This window comes from Xiphophorus couchianus, chromosome 1 (genome assembly GCF_001444195.1).
Source record: "Xiphophorus couchianus chromosome 1, X_couchianus-1.0, whole genome shotgun sequence".
Taxonomy (NCBI): domain Eukaryota; kingdom Metazoa; phylum Chordata; class Actinopteri; order Cyprinodontiformes; family Poeciliidae; genus Xiphophorus; species Xiphophorus couchianus.
The window spans coordinates 16100939-16123500 of NC_040228.1; the positions used below are offsets into that span (position 1 = coordinate 16100939).

At 37.4% G+C, this 22562-nt stretch overlaps 1 protein-coding gene across 1 annotated transcript in view; it reads right to left on the minus strand.

The window, feature by feature from the left end:
* Positions 1-22562, minus strand: part of LOC114148446 (protein FAM19A2-like) — a 90837-nt gene that overhangs the window by 2999 nt on the left and 65276 nt on the right. The window contains exons 3-4 of the mRNA XM_028023765.1: positions 6913-7062; positions 3055-3179 (exon numbers count right to left, since the gene is read on the minus strand). Coding sequence (XP_027879566.1) covers positions 3055-3179; positions 6913-7062 — 275 coding nt within the window. The remainder of the gene's footprint in view (positions 1-3054; positions 3180-6912; positions 7063-22562) is intronic.

Below are 22562 nucleotides of genomic sequence, written 5' to 3' on the forward strand. Positions count from 1 at the left end.
CAAAGAAGGTGCTTGACTGTCATTTAATGTTTTTTTTGTTTTTTTTTTACCATCTTTTCTCTTGGCTGCATTTTAAAATCTTTTGTCCCTTACAATACGAGATGTTACATCTGTTCTGCTGCTTCACTTCACCTACGGGATCTGTTCTAATTGTAACTTTCACTGTTAATTTTCACAACCAACATATCTCTGACAAAAAATGTTTGCTGTGCCACTAGATCATAGGACACCTGATGAGAGAAGTCCAGCTGTAGTCCAGCTGTATCTGCAGCTCCACATGAATTTCTTAGGTGAAAGTTGTAGTATAATTTCTTTATATTTTAGTGATGGAGGGTCCCTTACCTCCATCACTCAGAGGAGTTTGAAGCTGCATATTTTCCTCCCCCAGCCTGTAGCATTTTAAACTTTACAAGAGCAGCTTAATGAACTTTACGTTAAAAGTTCTAAGTTGTGCCTTATTGCTATACATCTCAGGTTTGATGTCTCTGAGATATTATGAATTATTTTAGCCATTTATTTTTTGTCGCCTGTTTCTTTTCAAAAATGTGATTCCATGCTTTGGATTACATTTTCACAAGAGTTCATTGTTTGCCAGGTCTTATATTGCCACTAATGTTCTGGCTGAAGAGGCTAATGGTTTTATTATTTTCCCAAAAATAACAGAAAAAAAAATGACGTCCTGTAACATTTTTTGATTTGTTTGTTTGTCTGTGTTGTTTTGCACACCCTTGCCTTGCAATCTGAGTCAACTTCGTGGTTTGGTAATGTGGCCATGTCTGCTTGTTCATCCATATGATATTATTTGGCATCGATCGAGCTGTCTCCTGTCTCCTACTCTTACCCTCCTCTTCTCCACCTTTCCTTTGCTCCCGGCCAGGGACACAGGGACAAACACAGAGAGTTATCCCCCCATTTCTGTGGGGTGTTGAATAATGTTGTAAGCCTGCCATTGCCACTTATTTTTTCTTCACTTGTTATTTTACTCTCATTTGTCTCCAGGCTCCGTGTTTTTTTCTCTCGCTGCAAACCACATCTTCCCCTTTTGCATTTTCCTTTGTCTTTCATTTATGTACCATCGTCAATTTCAATTTACGACCAGGTCTTAATAGGACTATAAGAGATTGTTCGATGCTATTGATCTGGATGCCAGCACATTTTGACCTCACCATACAAAAGCAAAGCAAAGCAGAAAGTCATAAAAAAAAAAAAAAAATCACTGTTTTTGTCATCGGACAAACACAACAGCTAACACTCTCAAATGAAGTAGACACAAATGCAAAAAAATACATCACAAATTACTGATCAAAGAGCCGAATTCAGGAGACTGCAAATATTTGTGCTCTTTTAGGCAATTGCAGCATCGACGATAAAGCAATGGCTGGTTTGGTTTTGATGTTGTTAGGGAATTATGAATGCACAACTTGGGGCGGACAGAACTGAATTCAGAGAAAATTAAGCAAATAAAAAAATGCCCTTTATAAAGCCAGAAATTATATCTGTTTTATATCTGGTCAGTAGATATTTGTCTCTTTTTGAGAACTGTTAAAAGATATACTACAAAAATATTCTTACCACATAAACCGTTCTGCATGTTGTCAATGTGAGCCTACCATGTACTTGATTTGGATTTGATCTCATAGTTTAGCACAAATTAGTGCAGAAATGGGGGGAAAATAATTAACAAGTAAAAACCTGAATCGTGTGACGTGCATTCTTTTTTGCTAAAAAATGTCTAAGATCAGTCAGACTTTATTAAGAATGTCTATGAACATTAAGTTTCAAGTCTTACCACACATTCTCAAATTAATTTTAGGTCTAGAATTTGGCTCGGCAATTCCAATGAAATGCAATTTGATCAAAACCCCTCCACTGAAACTTAGGGTGGTTGTTCTGGTAAGTGATCCTTCTCCCTAATCCTTTACCAGCTTTTCATTCAGGATTTACCTATGTTTAATCCTTCCCTTCTTCCTATACAGTTTTACCAACTTCCTCTTCTCTGCCTAATAAAAGCATCCCCCATAGTGTGTGATGGGAAGCTGTGTTCAGGCAGATGTAAACTGTAAGTTTAACACCAGTCAGTCTTGAATAGCATAACAACTTAGTTTGACCTTGTGGCAAACTACAAATGGCACTTTCAATAACTATTTCTGAAAGCAATTGGTTGCACTGGGTATTATTTAGTTGAAAAAAGATAAAAAGAAATGGAATATAAACACAACTGCACCCTTACTAGATTTAGGTTTGTGAAAAGATTTGAAGCCTATGTTTCATTTTCTTTGTACTACACAGTTTTGTGTTACTATTTGTTTGTTTATAATAAAATCTCAGCAAAATATATTGAAGTTGGTAGCTGTATTATCAAAATATAAAAAGGGCATGAAAGCATTTTAAAAGAGTGCACACATTCCCTCTAGCTTTGTAATACTATTTAACTTGTCAAGTTTGTTCATCTTGTGCTCTCTGCAACGTAAAGTTGAAATCCGAGAAACTGCATGATCATAAAGAAAAGGATGGATGTTGATGTGGAGAAACTTCTTTTGAGTGACATAATTTCCTTTGCTGGATGAAAAGTTGGCATAGAAAATAAAAGTATGACAACCCATCATATGGTGCCCATATCTTCTGAGTGTTTTCGTGAAAGTCAGGACTGGAAAGAATGTGCAGATTGTGTATCTCAAGCTCTTCCAATCACTCTGTTTTGCCCAAAGAGACACATACCCGACCGCTCTTCTCTGACCACGCCTTCGATCAATTATTTAGGCAGAAAACAAAGGTCTGCACCCGGCCATTAATAATGGAGGCTAGCAAAGGCACCGAGAAGGATGGAGGTTAGAAACAGAAGCGTGAAGTTACAGGAGGCGAGAATCACACACATATTCTTCCTATGACAGAAGAAGGCTGCAGGAGGTGGATCGGGTCAGTGAAAGCCAGTGAAGCCAGTGAAATGGGGCAAAGAGGTGCAGACGGATGCTGGTGAACATATGTTCACACAGACACGCAAAAAACAGACAGAAATTAGACCTAGAAAAGTCTTTGCACACATAAAACACCCACCTTTGTGGTCTTGACTTTGTTGCCTGTGCTGCAGCTCCATCCTGTGAGGTCCGGTAGAACCTTGCACTCCTCACCTTCCATACACGGCTGCATCTGACACCACCACTTTTGGGCTACAATGGAGGCTGAAAGAAGAGAGAGGTGTGGAAAGTCTCAGAGGTTTTGTTTCTCAGTCATGTGCTTTCATGTGCATTTTTTTCTTCTTTCTTTCTTTTTTTTCTTTTGAGAGTGCATTTGTGAATTTTGACACAACACTCTCCTGAGCCCTGCTTCCTTATAATCTTCACAAAAGGAAAAGTGTTTCTAAAAAATAAACTTGCAATCCAACTCAGCAAGTTGAATTTTGGGCACACCAAGAGTTTGGGTTGATAAGATAAACACTTGGAGGCAAATTTTGTATTGATTAAAATAAGACCTTGCAGTTGAAAGTGCCACTGAAACCACAAATGAACCAGCTCAAATGTGAAGCACTGCATATGAAAAATTTAGCCATTGTGATTGTTTCTTGTTACTAATTAAAGACATTTTCTAGCACTTTCATCAAGAAAGAGAAATCTGGCATGTCTTTTGTCGTTTGGTATATTTTATCCCCTCATCCCCAGCATGTCGGGGAAATGTCAACACTGCATGTCGTGGCAGTGTTGACATTTTCAGAATAAAAATTTCATTATTATTACTATGCAGCCATTAGTTTTTTATATTAGTTATAGAAAAAAAAAACAATATATATATATATTGTTTTTTTTGGTTTGCCACTGAGGAGGCAAACCTTCTCAGTGGGTCATTCCATTTGTTTGCCAGAGGATGGGGAAATTTGGTCTTCTTTAGTTTAATTTGGCCATTTCTGTAATGTTTCTTATTTTTGGAAGTTAGTTCAGTTCTAATATTTATTTAATTTAAAGATTTAGTAATGTGTTGACCAGTATTTAAGTTCTTGTATGTTTATTTACCACCTTGTGTGTTAGCAGTGGTCTGATCATCCACTATTTAAGTTCCCCTCATGTCCTGTTTTGTTAGCTCAGTTTTGTGCTTGAGTTCTTTGTGTTACTACCTGAGTTGTAGTTTGTAATGTTGACCTCAGTTTTGGGCCCAATCCATCAACTTTGAACTATATTTGGACTTTTTGTAATAAATTAAGAATATTTTTAGGAATCCATTCAACGTCTCTCTGGCTGTTCTGTGTAAAACCCTCACAGATGGAGATAGCAGATCAAGTAACAAGAATCTGCATGTTATATGACTTAAAATCACAACAAAATTCCTTAGTCTTTGTATTTATTATTATTATTATTATTCTTTTATCATTTGATGTGTACTGATGACTGTGACAATAGCACTTGACAAAATGTAATGTCTGCTATTGGTTTCCACAAATGTTGACTACATGATGCTTTTGTTTTTGATGATTTTCACTACATAAAGCACTTTGAACTGTCATCTTGCTGAAATGTGCTATACAAATAAACTTTACCGATTGATTGAAAATAATGGATGCATTTTCTGTAACAATGTTATAGAAGAACTAGTTGTTTTTGGACAATTGCTTTAAATTTTCATTTTAATACAGAAAAACTGTACTGAAGGTTTTTGTACTATGAAAGCAGCATTCCAGCTCAGGGCTAGTCTCCATGCAATTAAAATTACATAAGATTCAAGAAAAAAGGACAACATGAAAACCGAGATTTTGTCAAACAATCTTAAATACTTTTAGAAACAATAAACAAAAAATGCAGGAATTAAGAAGTGGCTATGTGTTAATCACAGAAAGGGCACATTCGAAAAATGTTTTCCGACATTCTTCAGACTCATTTTCTTTCATTAATCCTAACCACTATTATTAGCTTTATTGGTGTTTTTTAAAGATGTAAGTGTGTTTCCTAGGTGTTTTGTTCAACTAGAAAGTTTTCCAACTTCGTTGTTTACTGTCTGGAAACAGAGACTGGCCCCTCCAACCCTCAGTGGAGTAAATTAGGCATAGCTAATGGATTAGTGGTGATGTGAAGTAAGTGCTTCTCTGAGAGTAAATCAGCATACAAACATGTTGGAAAAAAATCTTACTAAGCTGCATTTCACTCTTTGTTTTTAGTTATCTTAATAAAAATGATTTACTAGATGCGCTTTGGATGGACAGATAGATGAATGTTTTATAAACAGCATTATATGCCATAATGTCATAATTTCCATCTGTCCATTATCTTCCGTGGGGGGTTGTTCTTGAAGACAGCACCCTAAGCAGAGTGATTTTCTTCACCGCAGCTCGTTTTGGGGGAATCCCAAGTCATTTCCAGGCCAGCCGAGAAACATAGACCCTCCAGCATATCCTGGAAGATCCAGGAATGTCTCCTCTTTGTGGGACATTCCAGGATTCATCCTAAGCAGATGCCACCTAAACTGATTTCTCTACATGTGGAGCTTTGAACATTTGAAAGTTGTCACAAGTTGGTGTCAGAAAGGTTTAAAAGGGAATCCAAACATGTCTACGGGATGCGGGTCTCCTGCATCATAAAGGCTTTCTTCTTTCATGTCGTAGCAATACCTTGTTGCCAGTTAATGTTGTTAAGCTACAAAGAAATTTCTTTCTAAGAAATGTTATTTTATTCTTCTGTTGCCTCAACAGTGACAAGCTTGTCCCTTTTTTTAGCTTGGCTGAAACATTTCCTTAAAAATGCTCCTTCAACAAACGAGTGCTCTCCTGACATAACAGAAGTTCTGCCTTGTCCTGCATTTGTGATCAAATGCTGACTTTGCAGGACTAACCTGCCAGTGGCAAAAAAAAAAAGGTGCTTTATTCCAGTCTACATTTTGACATAATTTTGCTACAATAGGAAAAATAACAATTTTCAGTATAGAAAATAATTGATAAAGTTTATATTTTTGTTTTATTTAAACACGTAAAGGACAGATTGTTAAGATCTATACTCAGTCTGGTCCTGGCCCTTTGGAGATCATATAATGTCCATTACTCATTGTAGGTATGATTAATAGGAATACCTATTAATCTCATGGTTCTCATGGTTTATATTAAACATCAGATTACAGATAAAAATATTGAACCGTTTACATTAAGTGTTCAAAAATTGTACAACCAGTCTCTAAAACACTGGCCTCTGTAGACAATTTCAGTCAGGTTAGAAATCACCTAGATCTATTTCTCTCATTAACTTAAATCTATTTTTTATTATTTCAAATTTCAGGCACTATGACACATTATATTTAAAAAAAAAAAACTTGCTATGCGATTCCATCATACCCATCACAAAATTGACCCAGGTTATGTGATAAATTGATCAATGTCAAAATGTTTTATATCTGCTATTGGCACTCATGACTGCAAAATAATGAGAAAACTTAATTGATTTGCATCACTTTGCATTAATGTACAACTATTTCCCTAACTCAATTCAGCTTTTATTTGTGGCGGATAAAAACAATAAAAAGTTTAATGAAGAATGGGAGCTGTGTTGCAAGAAAAACAAAAACACAGTTACATAAATTACACGGCTGAAGTTCCAGAAAGCAATACTGAACACTAAAGTGGCACTAACTCCTCTGTAGCTTTACTGCCAACGCACACATGGGATGCATAAATAGACTGCTGGTAATGCAGGGTAAATGTCAGGCAGCACTGTATACATTAGTTCAGTATTTCTCCCAGACTGCAAGCTCGGCCTCTGTGCAATGCAGTGAAATAACCAAACAGCAGCTCTGCTCCATCGTCACACCCAGAAAGTGGAAAAACGGTAAAAACCACAAATAGTATTTTTCTTCAGGACTTCTCAAACCATGTGTTCATCAGGCACACAGAATTTGCAGATTCATTAGAATATGCACAAACCTCACCCTTTCGGTGCAACTTACCATCAACACAGGAGGGCATCGCCCGAGTGGTGCCGGCAACCTGGCCGGGGAAACAGGAGCACTTGACAGTTTGAGATCTCTCCTCAATCTTGTTCTTGTTGCAGCAGCGGTGGGCAGCAATTACCTCACATGTTCCTGCCTTTACGTGCACTGTGACAAAAAAAAAAAAAAAAAGGAAATTGTGAAAATAAGCTCTTTCCCTTTCAAATTTTAGCATCCTATAGTTATTAGGATAAAAATGCATGTGGATGGAAAATTGGACTGAATCAACTGCCTCTATTATACTGAATAATGAAATACATTTGGCAGATTGAAAAAGTCGACAACTGAGTCAGTCCAGCACAAACCATTATCTCAATTAATGCACACAAATACGGCAACAAGAAGATGGTGAAGGTAGCGCGTTCAGGTTTTAGAGATGTTCTCACTAAGCCGTACGGCCAAAAGGGTAATTTACTTTCTGAATCATCATATTCTGCAAATTAATAGATAAATATAAATACATGCACATATTTTTTATCAGTCTCATTTGTTTCCTGAGCAGCAACCAGGGCTTCAGTTAGTGAAGTCATAGTGAAAGCATAAATGAAGTCTTTTGCAGCTCTGCAAGATGCATGCAATATCTGCTAACATTTGCAGGGGATTAAAATGCTTTGTTTTAGTGTCACTCTTACATCTTTGCAGTACAAACACAGGTCGGATGTGAAAAGCCTCTTTACAGCTTTTGCGGCTGCCAATTTCTGTTTATATTTACGTGCGCACACATTTCAAACAGGCTGGCATGTGCTTAATTAACAACCAGACCAGCCCTGAGCACAAAAGTCCCTCGAGTCAGGCACAAGAGAGGGGAACAAAGAAAGGCACTCTATATTTGAAGATTTGTGATGTCAACATATGGCCCTTTCATATAAGCCTTTCATCAAATACATGAAAATGTCAAGGACAAACAATAAGGCCTGACAGGAACTCTGTGTTTAAGTATGCAGTCTGTGTGTGTATGCCTTTACACTTGTGCAACAATTTGCACAGGCTACATACTGTAGCTTTCTTCTGTTGAGTCTCGTGTTCAGATGGGCTCGGGTTTGTATTTGTAGGCACATGACAGTTAACATCTATGTTCAGGCTCGCTACTGTGAAAGTTCTAGCTATATGTAAGTTTTTACTTTTTCAAACAGTGGTTGGAAGTCACCGTCATTTCCATTACAAAGTATGTGCCCACGTTAGGACAAAGGGTGCATGCTGCAGTGAAAACTAAAACAAAGAAAGAAATGCCTTTGCTCTGTCTGAAAACTATTTAACTGCAAAACATCCTCAACTGAAAGACCCCCATATGAATATGTCAAGCAGGCTAGCAAAGATTTGAAAAGTTTCCTAATTTGAACGGGTAATGGGGCAAAAGGCAAAGTAGCAGAAATGGCAAAATCCAGTCCAATTAAAGTCACAGTGGAAAGCTGTCTGTGACTGAATCTCACCCACAGTGTGTCTGCCTGACATTGTTCTGTTAGATTTTCCCTTTTGTTCCAAAGGCACCATGGCCAAAAGATGTATCTGTCCATCTGGATATCGATTCCAGCCAACACTTTGAAAAATAAAATAAAACTCTGACAGCAATTGAAGATATATATATATATATATATATATATATATATATATATATATATATATATATAGCTCTGGATCAGTTTAAGAGACCACTTAACTTAAAATAATCAGTTTCTCTGATTTTACTTTTTATAGGTATATGTTTGAGTAAAATGAACATGAAATGAATATTCTATGAACTACTGACAAAATGTCTCAAATTAATGAAATAAAGAACAAACAAGACAAAATTTAACATAGGTTACACTAGTTTTAGATGTAATGTATGACTATTGTTGTTGTGTATTATTAGTAAGGTTTACCAGAAAATGGTAGCATGACAAACACGGAAATTATAATTTAAGTTTTACACAACAGATCTTAACCAACCGCTTTACAGTTTTGACAAAAAAGAACATGTTATCTATCGAACTACGGCGAGTCAATTTTGAGCTCTGGTTTCATTTTAAAGTGAAGCCCCTTTTCCTTTGTCCATTTTGTTTTAAAATTCATATGTAATAGAAAACACAGTTGACCAGCTCTTAGTCTTTACGCATACTGATGAGAGTATGCGTAAAGTAGTCTAAAATCAAGTGAAGGACACACTTTTAAGAGACACTAGAGTAGGAGAGTGTCCTAGTCTATGTTATTTCTTAAATGAGCTTGACAGCAGTATATGCATTTAGCACAGCTCGAAAAAATCAACACACACGGTGAAAACACCTTAATCGAGCCTCCCACAGACATACATATAGCCAACCCATTTTTAGGCTGAGCACCTGCAGTAGTAATTGACTTAATATTAGCAAAAGCAGCAGCACGCTGAGCTCAGCATGAGGAGGGCAGTAATGAAGAGGTGGGTTTTACTAGACGAATGATTTGATTACACATATTAGGGTTAATAGATGGCAGAATTTTCTTTCCAATATGGGCCATATGGTAAATTAACAGTGCGCTAAAGCTCCTTGACACAATGGCTGAGTAATTATTTTGGCACTTCTTTGCACAAGGAAGTTAAACAGTCTTTGTGTGTGGCAGAAAGGATGTAACTACAGTAGGCTGGAGAAAATCAGTGCATGCGATGGACAGACTGCATTGTTGAGAATTTAACCAGATAACGTCTTGAATTGAGATAACAGTACTAATCACTGTAAGACTATATCCTGTGTCCAAAAGCCAGATTTCAGCTGACATGTAGAAAATAACAGCTGTGAGACTAAAACACTGATTCTTGTGATTGTTGCGAACACTTTATCAATTTCTTGCCTCCTCTCTGCTACGTCGCTTTCCTGCTACACCCTTTTTGTTTCACCTCACCCTCCTGTTATTTCAAAAATGACCCCTTTTTTCTCTCTCAGCTAATGCAGGACCCTATTTTTTTCCTCTGCTCTCGCTCTCGGCTGGGTGCAAAGCAGCTCAGCATGGTAGCAACCTATTATCCTCAATCAGAGTCCCTAAAATCTGAGACTTTTTACACTTTCTATAATGGCTCCTCTTATTCCGTACTGTGAGTATCTCTCTGCTTCGCTTAGTTTGATCCTAGTTTTTCTTCTTGGCACGATCACTTGTTTTCTGTGCCTCTCTTAACACAGCAGTGGCTGTTAACCCCATTTACTAAAGATGACATGAAACTGACAGACTGACAGATGGACACATCGCCTGAACAACCCAGAGGGGGTGAATGGGTGTGTGTGAGTCTCTGTGTGTGTAATAAATCACTTGATCCCAGCAGGGTGCTCTTTCAAATGCCATCCTTGCCACTGACGGCCTTTCTCTTACTTGCACACAGATAAATTTAAATACATGTAACTGTGAAGCAAGTAGATGGAAAACTGGATGCCTACGGGAAAAAGACAAAAAAAAAAACTGGACTAAAAATATTTTCAGTGATCGCTTCTTATTTTCAACTTCTATCTAATTATTGTTTTGTAAGAATACCATCATTAAAGTCTTGCTTCGTTGCTCCAAGAAAAAGGTTTCCTTGTAATCTTTTAAAGTGGCCATGATCAATCAAACTTTGGCATATTTTTAAGTATATGGAAGACAAGCCTTAAGCTTCACAGGCAGTTTGGAAGTAGGTAAAAAACAAAAACACTTTATGGAAATTGTCAATTACTGGATTGAACATAACTGTAAAAGCAAAATATAAAGAGAAAAATCATAAATGTACTCTAAAAAGCCAGACAAAAATTTTCTTGCAAATGTTAGTGCGCACAATCTAATTGAAAAAGACATAAAACAAAAACGGGATGACTCAAGACTTTTGCACAATTCTGAATGTTCCTATTTTCCTTTTGTATGTCATTGTTATATGACTTTTATACTACAATAATAACACTTGATTTAAAAAAAAATAATTTTGACTACAACTACAAACTCAGCAGTAAGACACAGATCAGTTACAGTAATACTCTTGCAGCATCCACTTTCACTTTACAGGATATTCTCACTATTTTCTCAGATGTGTAATTGGAAGTCAGATGATACAGTAATTGTGAACCTAAATAATTAGGTGTTTTCCAGTTGTTTTTAATGAGTGCCACTGACAATAAAATTCTGTCAAGCCATATACCAGCAGAGCTCACATAAAAACCTGGAAGCTGTCACATGTCATCAAGCTTCCAGCTGTGCATACCTGTAAGAATATGTTTTATGGGATGATTAGGATGAGTGTAATTGGGATGATCTAAACTTAAAGGTAGAGGAGTGCTCTATCCTTATCTATATCGTACATCCCTAAGTTCCTGCAGGGTGAAAATACAATGAGCCTCACATAAATCTGGCTTCCACTGGAAGAGGCAAAGTAAATAATTTTCTTTAAGTCATACAAAGTATAAAAAAAAGTTTTTTGTAAAACTCCACTTGCATCATGTAAGTTGGTAAGTCAAAAGCAATTTCTCACTCTTTTGGACAATACAGTCTTACTCTTTTACCTTTTATTTTTATGGTATTATAGTTATTGTGTTATCACGTTTTAAAGTTTCTGATAGGAGGAGTCTTGTTAAAGCTCAAATGTCTCACAGGAGTAATGAAAATACCTTTTAAAAGGTTGTTATAAATCTTCTTTTTTTGAAAGAGTTGAGCATGGTATGGTCCTGCTTTGATCCTGCTAACACACCCGCAGTGGTTCTGAGTGGGATGAAGGTTTGGGGGAACGTGGGTCTCTGCCGGTACCAAGGGAGAGGGCCCGGTGGGGGGGTGTTGTTGTTTGTGGGCGTGCTCAGACCATGTCCTGGAGTGGTGAGTTGAGTTGCTTTTGTGTGGCCTATGACTCTTGGGGATGTGTTGCACCAACTATGGGTAGATGTCATTAAGCAGGGCTCTGGTAAGAATCACTCCTTCCTGACCTTCCTCTGGCCTACTCATATGCTCACCCACTCACAAACATACATAGACACACATTGATTCACCCATACACAAATAATTCAAGTTTTTGAAGATCATACAAATGCAGGTTACTATTCCACCAATGTAACCAGTCTACTTGCCAGAGGCACATAATCAGGATTTCATCTTTACATCCTTTTTGAAGAGAAAAACTGTTGTGGGACATGTCGGCCAAAAATCCCCAACATGGTGTGACTGAAATGCCTAGACAGATCACGTCAGAAAAGGAAAACTAAACAAAAAACTAATAACTCTAAATAAAACCAGTTAAAAATTATGCATATTTTTCTATTTACATATATGTAGTTTAAAATGTCTTGCTGACGTAATGGAATTGCCTTTGCCTTTGGTATATTGTTCCTACACAATTAATACAACTGGGAACATTTCAGCCCACTCTTAAATTAAGCACTGAAGGATGTGGAAAAGAAGAATGGGAGGTATGAGCAATAGCAGGGAGTGAGATTTAGCTCTTATTGTGTATGGAAGGAACAGAAAGGGTATATAATCCTTCAAGTAGAGATTTTTCATCAACACAATTCAAAAGAAATAGTATATTGTCATGTATTTAACTGTCACAGAAGCCAATGCAACGTCCTGTTTTGTGAAATTTGACGCATTACCTTTGCTATCTATTTCAATCTTCATACAATAAATAAAAATGAACTACTAACAAACATATTAAGGAATATCACTGTTACAAAAAAATGTATCTAATCAGCAGTTTAATGCAATATGATGAATAATTTTAAGTGACAATACTGATTTTACTCAACAGGAAAAATAAATAATGTAAACGTTGAAAATAATTGACTTGCTTAGATTTTCTTTCTTTTTTCATTTTTGACCTCTTTCTCTTCTGCCATGGATCTGGCACATCGTCCTTCTTTAAATAACTGACACAGAAATTACTATAAGTGAAACTAGTCTAAACACCACAGTTGTTTGTACACAGTCCACATTTCACGGGTATAAATATTTAAGCATTTTCTTGAGCGGGATAGAAGAATATTCATAGAGAAAATTAGTACAGAGTGCATGCCAAGTTAATTGGATTACAATGTACATTTTCCAATGAATGTATGTGTGTCCATCATGGACTGCGTGTGTGCTAATTAGATTACATTGGCCTCTGAGATGACACCATCATAAACAGAGCAAATTAAAATTCTGTTTCAGAATAGGCCAAGAAAATGAGCGTGGAGAGATATGGTGGAAAGCCCATTTGTCCACTTCCCTTTTCTGTCCTCTGTGTTGGTTTGCAGTCTCTGAAAGCTTTCTGCTTAACCCTCGAGTTGACCTCATTTTCTGTATACACCCTGTGTCCTCTGGGTCAAAATGACCCGTCTTCACTAAACCCCCAATATAAGCAGCTTAATTGAATTTTAAACACCAAATTTCATCTTGTATATTGTAATTCACCACAAAATGTGTGAATACTTGAGTTTTCCCTCTCCATTTGAATTTCTATAGCTTAAGAAAAGAAAAAAATGTGCAAAAAGGAGTTTCGAATGCATTTTTATTCATCTCAATGACTCATTTTATTTTACTTTTCTCCAGTGAACAATTTAAGAGAATGTACAATACAAAAATTTGAAAAATAACCCATTCAACTAATTAGCACATGTAGGGCAGTATGCAAGCTCACAGCCTTTGCAGATATATTTCTTACACCTGCAGCACACAGTATGTGTTTTACAGTCCTTCTTTTGAGGGCAGAACTGACATCTCTTCCTCTTACTTGCCCTAGCTGGGGAAGTGGCTGTGGTAGATGGATCCTCAAGTTGATCAGGAGCTGCTGCACTCTGAATAGCTTTCACAACTGCTGCTGAGGCTTCTGTGCGGGGGATGTGCTTCCTTCTTTCAATGAGTGGAGTTATGAATGCCTTTCCTAAGTGCTCCAGGAACACTCTCCTTTTGTTATGCTTATGAGGCATCCAGGTTGGGTTGATCTCTCTCCAAATCACAAAGGCATTGTAGGAGGACACATCAATGATGTTGTGGAAGATGACCAGGGGCCAGCGGGCAGTCATTCTTCTGCAGCTATATGTTCCAATCACCTTATCTAGGTTGTCCACATCTCCTTTGTTGTGGTTGTATTCCAGGATGATGATTGGCTTCCTGTCCTCACGATCACTAATGTCGTTGTCTTTGTGCAGTGTGCTCAGAAGAACTACATTCTTGTTTTTCTTTGGGAGGTAGGAAACTAGAGTGGTGGTGGTGAAGGCAAACTTTGAGGAGAAGACCTTTATAATGTCATCTTTATAATGTTGCGTTCTGCATGCCTGCCGTGTTGGTCATATGCCGCTGAGGACCATGTTATTTTGCCATTTTTTGAAAGGAAAGTCTCACTTTCAGCTTCAGGGTTTTCTTCTTCTTCTGAAGATGATTCATCATGCTCTGGGTTGTATTCCTCTCCATCTTCTTCTTCGGATACATACTCTACTTCCTCTTCTGAATCAGAGTTGTCTTGCTGGACATGTGAGAAAATCACCTCTACAGCCTCTTCAGTGTTGTAACGCACACTCATGGCTTCAGCACAGACACAATTCAGGGTCCTGTTATGCAGGACCTTTATAACCTCTGGAAATAACAGGTGGTCTTCTGAAGTCTGCAAGAACACCACCTGATTTGCCTTGTTTACTTCTGCTACTGATTGATCTGAGATACATCTAAAACTTTGTAACATTCTGTGGTTTGTAAATAACTCTGTGACCTTGATTTCAACTCTATTTGCCTCACGGGTCATTTTGACCCGAAGACCATCTTTGTACCTTCTTTTTGTACAGCTTACATGGAAATGTGAATAAAAGCAACATTTAACTTTTTCTATTGTTTTGGCCAATCTAGGAAAAGTCTTAAAATCTCAAGTTAAAAAATTACATTTAGTGGATTTTTGGGGGGGTTTTAACACAGTGGCGGGTAATTTTGGCCTGAGGACAACAGGAGGGTTAAGCTGAACTCCAGCCTCCATATCTGCTACCACAGCCTCAATGTGCAGTGGTGCTTGTTAAAAGATTAAAAGAGGTGCATAACAAGCCCAAATGCAAAATATTTCTCAAGAAAATATAATTATCATTCAATTTAATCTGTTGCTAAGATTGGAAAATTTACCAACTGTAAAAATCCTGTGTCTAAGCACATAGCCAGTATTTCATCAGAGATTATGTTTTATAAACAATAACATTACTTGTTATTAATTTGTGTTAAGGGATGAGTGTTTTGTTTTCCTGGTAACAAACTGCCACAAAGTATAAATAGATTTTAACTTTTGTGTTGAATGTCAGTTATATAATATATTTACCACCAAAGACAAAAAAAAAACACATTTTCACTTTTCTGCAAAACTTACCAACTGCACAATTATTAAGTAGTCTAAAATAAGAATCAATTCAAAAGAGCAGAGGAAATCTTATGTTTTTTGAACAATATTTGTTGTTAATCTGTTGCTAAGAGATGAACGTGTTTTCTGGTAACCAAGTGCCACGAAGTAATCATTTGAGTTTTACTTTTGCAAAATTTATCAAAAGTTCTCATAATTATAATATTAGTCGGACGTCGGTGATCTATGTTACCGTTACATTATTATTATTTTGAAAATCCAAATGGCTTTTCACTGAAGAATGCAAGACAAACACAGATATAATTAAGCCCGGTTAATGTATGTTGTATTGAAAGATTTTAATTGTTCCTCACAAAATCATTTCGGTTCACATGTCATAGCCCTTAACTGCCATAAAAGCATGTTCATCGTTATATTACAGTTAAGATATAACTGTAATGTCTTTACTGAGGGCTGAAGATTGTATTTGATAATGAATAAATCTCTTCCTTTATTCTTTGTTGTAGAACTGTCCTATACAATTTATAATATTGTATAGAAATTTTTTAAATTACTATTATTGAACAGCTTTCTCTACAGAACTCCATAAAGAGTTAACATTGAAATGTAAGTAAGTCTCAGTATAAAACAAAGCACTTCTGATATTTTGGTATTTTCACAGAAATACTTATCTACACATAAACCTGGTAGCCAAGAAATGTACTTGTCAGTATCAATGTTACTCAAGACATGTCAATTTACACTAATTTGCCCATTTGTTTTAGGGACCAAGGAGCAGACGGGAAATTTAATCTCCCTCAGGGGTCAAAACAGCCACTTGTTCAGAGGGGCCAAAAATTCTGCTACAGTAGCCTGGAGGTAAAATAGCTTTCCAGTTTTATTTACCTCTATCCAGAAAACTGTGGCATTGTTTTCAAGATACCACTATTCTTCCTCTTTTAGTAGTCATGTCAACAAATTAAGTCTATTTGACATGATACAACACCTAAGCATACTGTGCAATGTTTTGTGGCTTGCTCTGAAAAACTTTATTCCTTTCATGATTCAAATATTTTCTCTCTATTTTTCTCTATGTGCTTGGTCTAGTCTAGAGAAGATGGGCCTCCAGGATGTAGTAACACCTTCTCAGGCCAAAACAAAGAACGGATAATCTTAAAAAAATATAAAGTATGTAATATTTTATTGTCACAATCAATTGAACAAAAATCTAATAAGAGTTTAGTGTATTGCTGTATTTGTCAACTACTGTTTTCTCATTTATTCTTTGCTGCTGCAAATATCCTGACTCAGGAGAGGGAGTGAAAGGGACGTCCACTGCTGCTACTTGGCCTTAGTTTGTCCAGATGGATGCGGTGTTAGGACAGAGGCCTTCTATAAGGCCTAATTTCCTCCTTACCAAATGAGGCTCCAGGCCAAGTGCAGCAGTGGATGGACGTCATGAAGAGGAAGAGGAAGGTGGTGTTATTAAAAGAGGCCAGAAGAGGCGAAGCGAAAGCTCAGAGCTTCTTGAACTGATAAAAGAAGATATGTGATTACAAAGAGAAGCAGAAGACAGAGAAGGGCTTAGGAGAGTAAGGAGAGACTTGATCAATTATTATCTATTTTGCAAAAAAATGTGTAGACATAATTATTTTAAAAATGAAGTTCTTGAACACTTTTCCAGATTATGATTTTGTCTTTTAATAAACAAATTCATATGATTTACAATATAGATCTATAAAATTGGTTTCATTTTGAATAACAAGTACAAACATTTTAAATTAAATTACATTCAGTGAGTTTCAGTTCACTTTATGAAACAAATATTAAGTAATGCATATCAGTGAAAGCTATTTACACTGAAAACTGCAGAATTAACCTCAGTGACCTCTTCCTGGAAAACTTATGACGAAAACAACCAAACAAAAAAACCCAGATAAAAACAGGAAGTCTTTGTCAGTGTGCCTAAATCTGTTAAGGCAAGATCAGAGACATGGATAGGGTGCTGCAACAGACACATGTGACTTTTCTGGATGGCAAGCGAAGCATTACACAGGGTGGCCTGCAGAGAGTTGTGACGCTTTCATCCACTGTCCACTCCATCGTCCAAGTGGGTTTACAGGGCTGGCTCAATCGACGACTGCTGCATCACTACATTGGAATCACAGTGATGCAAAATTAGGTAATGGTTCACATGAAATTAGTATTGCAATGTCATGCTGGTAATACCTTGGTGCAGATTATTAAAAATAATTATATTTACTCGCCTGCAAGTAGTCATGGTCTGGTGGAATCTCCTCCAGAGCAGACACCTGGGCAGAAAGTTGGTCCCACCAGAGAGCACCACTGACTGCCTCCAAACCAGCTTCCCCCTCATCCTCTTCCACAGCTTCTGCCTCATCCTCCGGTGCCATGACTTCACCGGCCCCGAGGCAGATGTTGTGAAGGATGGCGCATGCTGTTATGACCTGAAAATAGTGAGAGAATCAATATATATATATATATATATATATATATGGGAGTGGTGGGGGGGAGGGGGGTGGTGCATATATGTATGTGATACACAGACACACTGCACACACAGAAACACTAGGCCAGTACTTACATGTGGTACAGAGGTGTGGTGCACCTCCAACTCTTGTAAACAATTTTAAAGGAATCTTGCTTTCATATCTTGCTTTTCACTCTATAACAGAAGGTGCTTTTGAATGATGATTATTGAAGCGCTGGGCTCCGAAAAATGTAAAAAATGTAAAAGCTGTTTAGTTTACACAACTAAAAAAGTGTATATTTCAGTCAAATGTAGAATTATGGTTATTATTATACACACGTTAACAATAACTTTTAACGTTATAAGTTTAAAGTTAATAAACTGTTCGTTTTATTAGCTACACAATGTAGAGGCTATGAATAGAGAAAAATAAATGTATTTTACCTGAACGTTTTCTTTCAACCGGAGATATAAAACATATCTGCGCCGACGAAACAAGATCATTAACTGTTCAAATATTATATAGGTGGACAGAAAACAGCAGATCACATCGTTCTCCATCGCTTCAGTTCAGTGCAGCTGAAAACGTGATTTCAACGCTGTCATGGTTACTAGGAGACATAAGTTATGCTGAGGTGGGGGTGGGGACAGTTGGTGAAGTAGGCCTGTACGGATTCACAATTTGTTTTCTTCCGGTCTTAGTTTATTCCCGGTCTGCGAAGAACCCGTCCTAGGTAGACCGATCCTTCGAAGGATGCAAACTCTGAATTCGGACACAGCTATTAAGTCCATGTTACTCAACATGCTTGTGATTCTCCACATGCTATTGAGTACATTGTAGCTTACTTTAGCATTCATGCTCATTTTTATCATCAGAACGCTGGGTTCCCGTTTAAATTTCTTCAGAAATCTTCTATTTTCTTACTAATATTTGAATGAGAGATATAGGTGGTTGTGCCAGTTCACACACAGAAAGACACAGCAACACTTATTTTCTAGTTGTCTGTAATTTCTGCAAAGGCAGACTAAAGGCGGTCAAGATGGAGCTTAAAAGAATAGAAGCTCTGAAAACAAATATTGCTTACACAAGAGGTTTTGAAATCACCTGTCTTAGCAAAATAAGCTTCTAATACTCCGTAAGGCCCTGAAGAGCTGCCTCCTCTTATAAACCAGCGTGTGTCCACCTTCTGCAAGACGCAAGCCTAACAGGTTAAGACAAAAAGAAACACAGGTTAAGACATATGTGCAGAATTAAGCTAATTCTTCCCTTAAAGCTGAATGCCTTTTTATTGTATACTCTCAGTGAATTGTCCTGCAAAACCACAGTTTTGATGTTACAAGAAGCTATGACTCGCATACAAGAGATCATTGGTAAAGATCCAAGTGACAAGTAAAATGAAACAAAAGCCAGGCTTGTGCAGATATACATCTCATTATGCATATCACATGGATTTACAGAAAGCTTTTCTAAGTAGGAGAAAATGCTTCTACACACACAAAATCTTTTTTTCCTTCTCTGCTTCAGGCTCAAAACAGAACTTGAAAGTTTGATCTATTTTCTGTTTGAATACTTTCTACTTAATTGTTACCATGTTGTTTTAAAAGCACTTCAAGAACAAGTATAGCAGCTGACCAAAATGCTGTACAAAAAATAAGAGAGAGAACAAGAATAGATCATAAAAACAGCTCATAGTTACCACACAGCAATATAAAATTTTAAATATAAGAGGAGCCTAGGTTACCAAAACTGCAAATGCTCTCTCTCTTCCCTGACATAAACACTTTTTCTCAGAATACACAGTTCTGAAAAAAGTTAAGAAATGACTTAAAATTGTCAATTTCTCTGATTTTACTTTTTATGTGATTCCTTTTGAATGTAATGTTTGCTTTTCAACTTAAAACTGGACTGCAAGGATGCTTTTCATGAACATCTGGATGATCAACCTGTTAAATACCGCTCCCTCCCAAATCAAACAAATATCTGTGATAGTCCTGCTAATGGACGTATGACCACCTTGTGCCAGATTGTTTTTCACACAGCAATATTGGGCTCCTGATTTCTCTGCACAAATTTCCTTCATTCCTATTGCCGCTTAGACACAAGAACTATATCTCCACGCCAGCAGCATGGCTAATGTCCTGCTAAATCACAGAGGATATTAGTTCATGCGACAGGGTGAGCCTGGTGACACATGGCATGTCCTGACTTATTAGCAAGCCCATCAGCACCGCCGCTGCTACCCCATAGCAGACGATTTGTACTAATTTGTGCTGCAGGCAAGATATTAGGGCGGTGAATTGGATATAAATTGTTAATATGTTCAGATGAATTAACATAGCATTACCACTCAACCATTAACCTGAAGCAGTGTGTGTGAGGGCTGTAAACCCTGTGTTCATTTTTTCCTTGCTGACTAATGGTGTCTTTTCAGAAGCACACCTACATTTCCTCCCTCATTCGTATTTCCACGTTATCTTCTTTGGTGTCTCTTCACCCTCCCAGTTCGCCTCACAGGTTGGAAGTCTGTAGAGTACAGGAATATTTGCATCCTTTTTTTCACACACCAGTTGCCCTTTTTTTCTCTTTACATTGTGCTTAGCCATAAGCTATTTTTGTCACTTTCATACTGGTGTCTCCTTTCTTTCTCTGCTTTCTCCAGCTTGTCCTTCTGTGGAATACTGGCAGATCAGCAGAGAAAGACATACATGATTGTATTGAGTCCAAACACCCCCTCCTGGGTTTTTCTCTTTGTCAGTCAGGGAACAGAGATGGATCTATACCACAGCAGCTTTGTTGATGAGGATTTCATTCTGTCTGAATTCTGCCCCCGTCAAAGGAATAAAGATGGACACTCGTAAACGTCAAGCTGTGTATTTCACTTTCAGTTTGTACGTGCACGTGTGTGCGAGAGCGCAGACACTGAGTTATGATTGTTGGGTATACGGCTCTGAAGCAGTGTCATTTCACAGATCGTGACAAATGGCTTGCTATCAACCTATTTACTTGCACCGAGGAGACTGGACAATCCCATAATTTGCAGCATACCCTGCCCAAAGTCAAAGCACACAATGCTGCATGTCTCCTGAATCCAAGATTATGGATTGTTGCATTGCTTTTAGAACTTAAATGTTAGGGATATTACAGCAAGTCGTCACTCAAAGTAGTGCAGCAGCAAGCAAGTTCAACATGACAAAGCTTTTTTGTTATCTAGATCAGACATTAGATACTAAGCTTCTACTTGTCCCTCATACTATCGATACATTTTCCTTTTTTTCAACTCTCATCTTTATTTTAAATCTCCAAATAAATCATTTCATACCTACGCAATTAAACAATGGCATACAAATGTTTTGCATTATGACTGTTATGTGTTGTTCAGATAAAGTTCTGAAAAAAAAAGTTCAATGTGCCATTGAATTTAACTACACATAATATCAGAAAACTCTGATTTCGATTTATTTTTCTTCTGATCCCTAAAGAGGGATAAGGCCTCTTTAGGGATCCTCTCTAAAGAGAGTAAGACCTAAAGAGAGTCTTGGTTACTTAGTAACCAAAATAACTAAGTAACTTCTTGCTGACAAACTGTCCAATGAGAGCAAATGTACAGCATAAGCAAAAATAAATCCTCTCTAAATCGTAAAACAATGTACAATTTACTTCACGTACATTATTTTAGACCTGCCAAAAAAAAAAAAAAAAGATAATCCAAGGACATTTGGTTCCTTAGCAAAGAAGCAAACCAGCAGAAAGAAATAAAATAGATGTTTTAGATTCATGCCAAAAAAAAAAATAAAAATACCTGCAGAAGAACCTGCTTTTAATACAGAATTTACACTTTTTGGTCAAGACATTCTTTTGAGTACTTTTTAAAGACTCCATCATCCAGGAAACTAATTTGAGTTACTTTTGCTGCAAATGTTGTCTTTTTTATCCCCCTTTCACAAAGAAACTACCTCACATTATGATGACTACCCTTGACACCTTGACAGCTACACAAACACATCTGAAGCTTCATTCAAATGATGCTGGAACATAATGACACAATGGATGTCTCGGATTAAAGTGTTTTATTCATAATTCAAACACTTCCATTGGCTGTTGGACATTGACAGGTCATCTGATGAGCTCTGTGATTGGTGCGTTGAGCTCATCTGCTCCAAACGCTTCCCTTCTGTTGTGTCAGCACTTTCTCTCAAACCGCATTCATCAGGACAGATCATTACATCCCTCCTCTCCTTGGGTCTCTTGCTTCTTTCTGTCTCTCATCCTATCCCTCACTACGAAATGAAAGGGAAACCCTGGTGTGTATGAGCCAGGCTCGCAGCAGAGCCAGAGGTGGAAAGATGAGAGGAGTGAGAGAGAGGAGAGATGAAGGCAAAGAAAAGGGAATAGAAAAGACAGGCAGATGAGAAAAAGCACAGCCTGCACAGACTGTAAATGCTGTGAGGGACAGAGAGAGTTTGTGTTGGAGGGCAGATTGGTCTCTGTTAGAACTCCATGGGGAAGAAATTGAAGAACCAGCAATGCTGGGTTATTAATGCAATGAAATTAAAGCCTATAGACATGCCTTGTCTTGCAGACACACTAGGTGAGTTCTTTTTAAAGAGGATGAAAGAGGTGCATTTCATACGTGACAGACATTTCTTCTTCATTCATTATACAAAACAAAAAATAATGAAGTAAATCCACCCAGCCTATATGTCCACTTAATCCTTGAAAGACTGAGAGACACGGTTGCCCATTGTCAGTGGTCAAAGAGTGGGACACGGGATACACATCCATGTGATGGACGTTTCACCAGTCCATCACATGAACAATGCCACACACTGAGACCAAAGTAGCCTGGTAAAATCCAGCCCCTTGTTCTA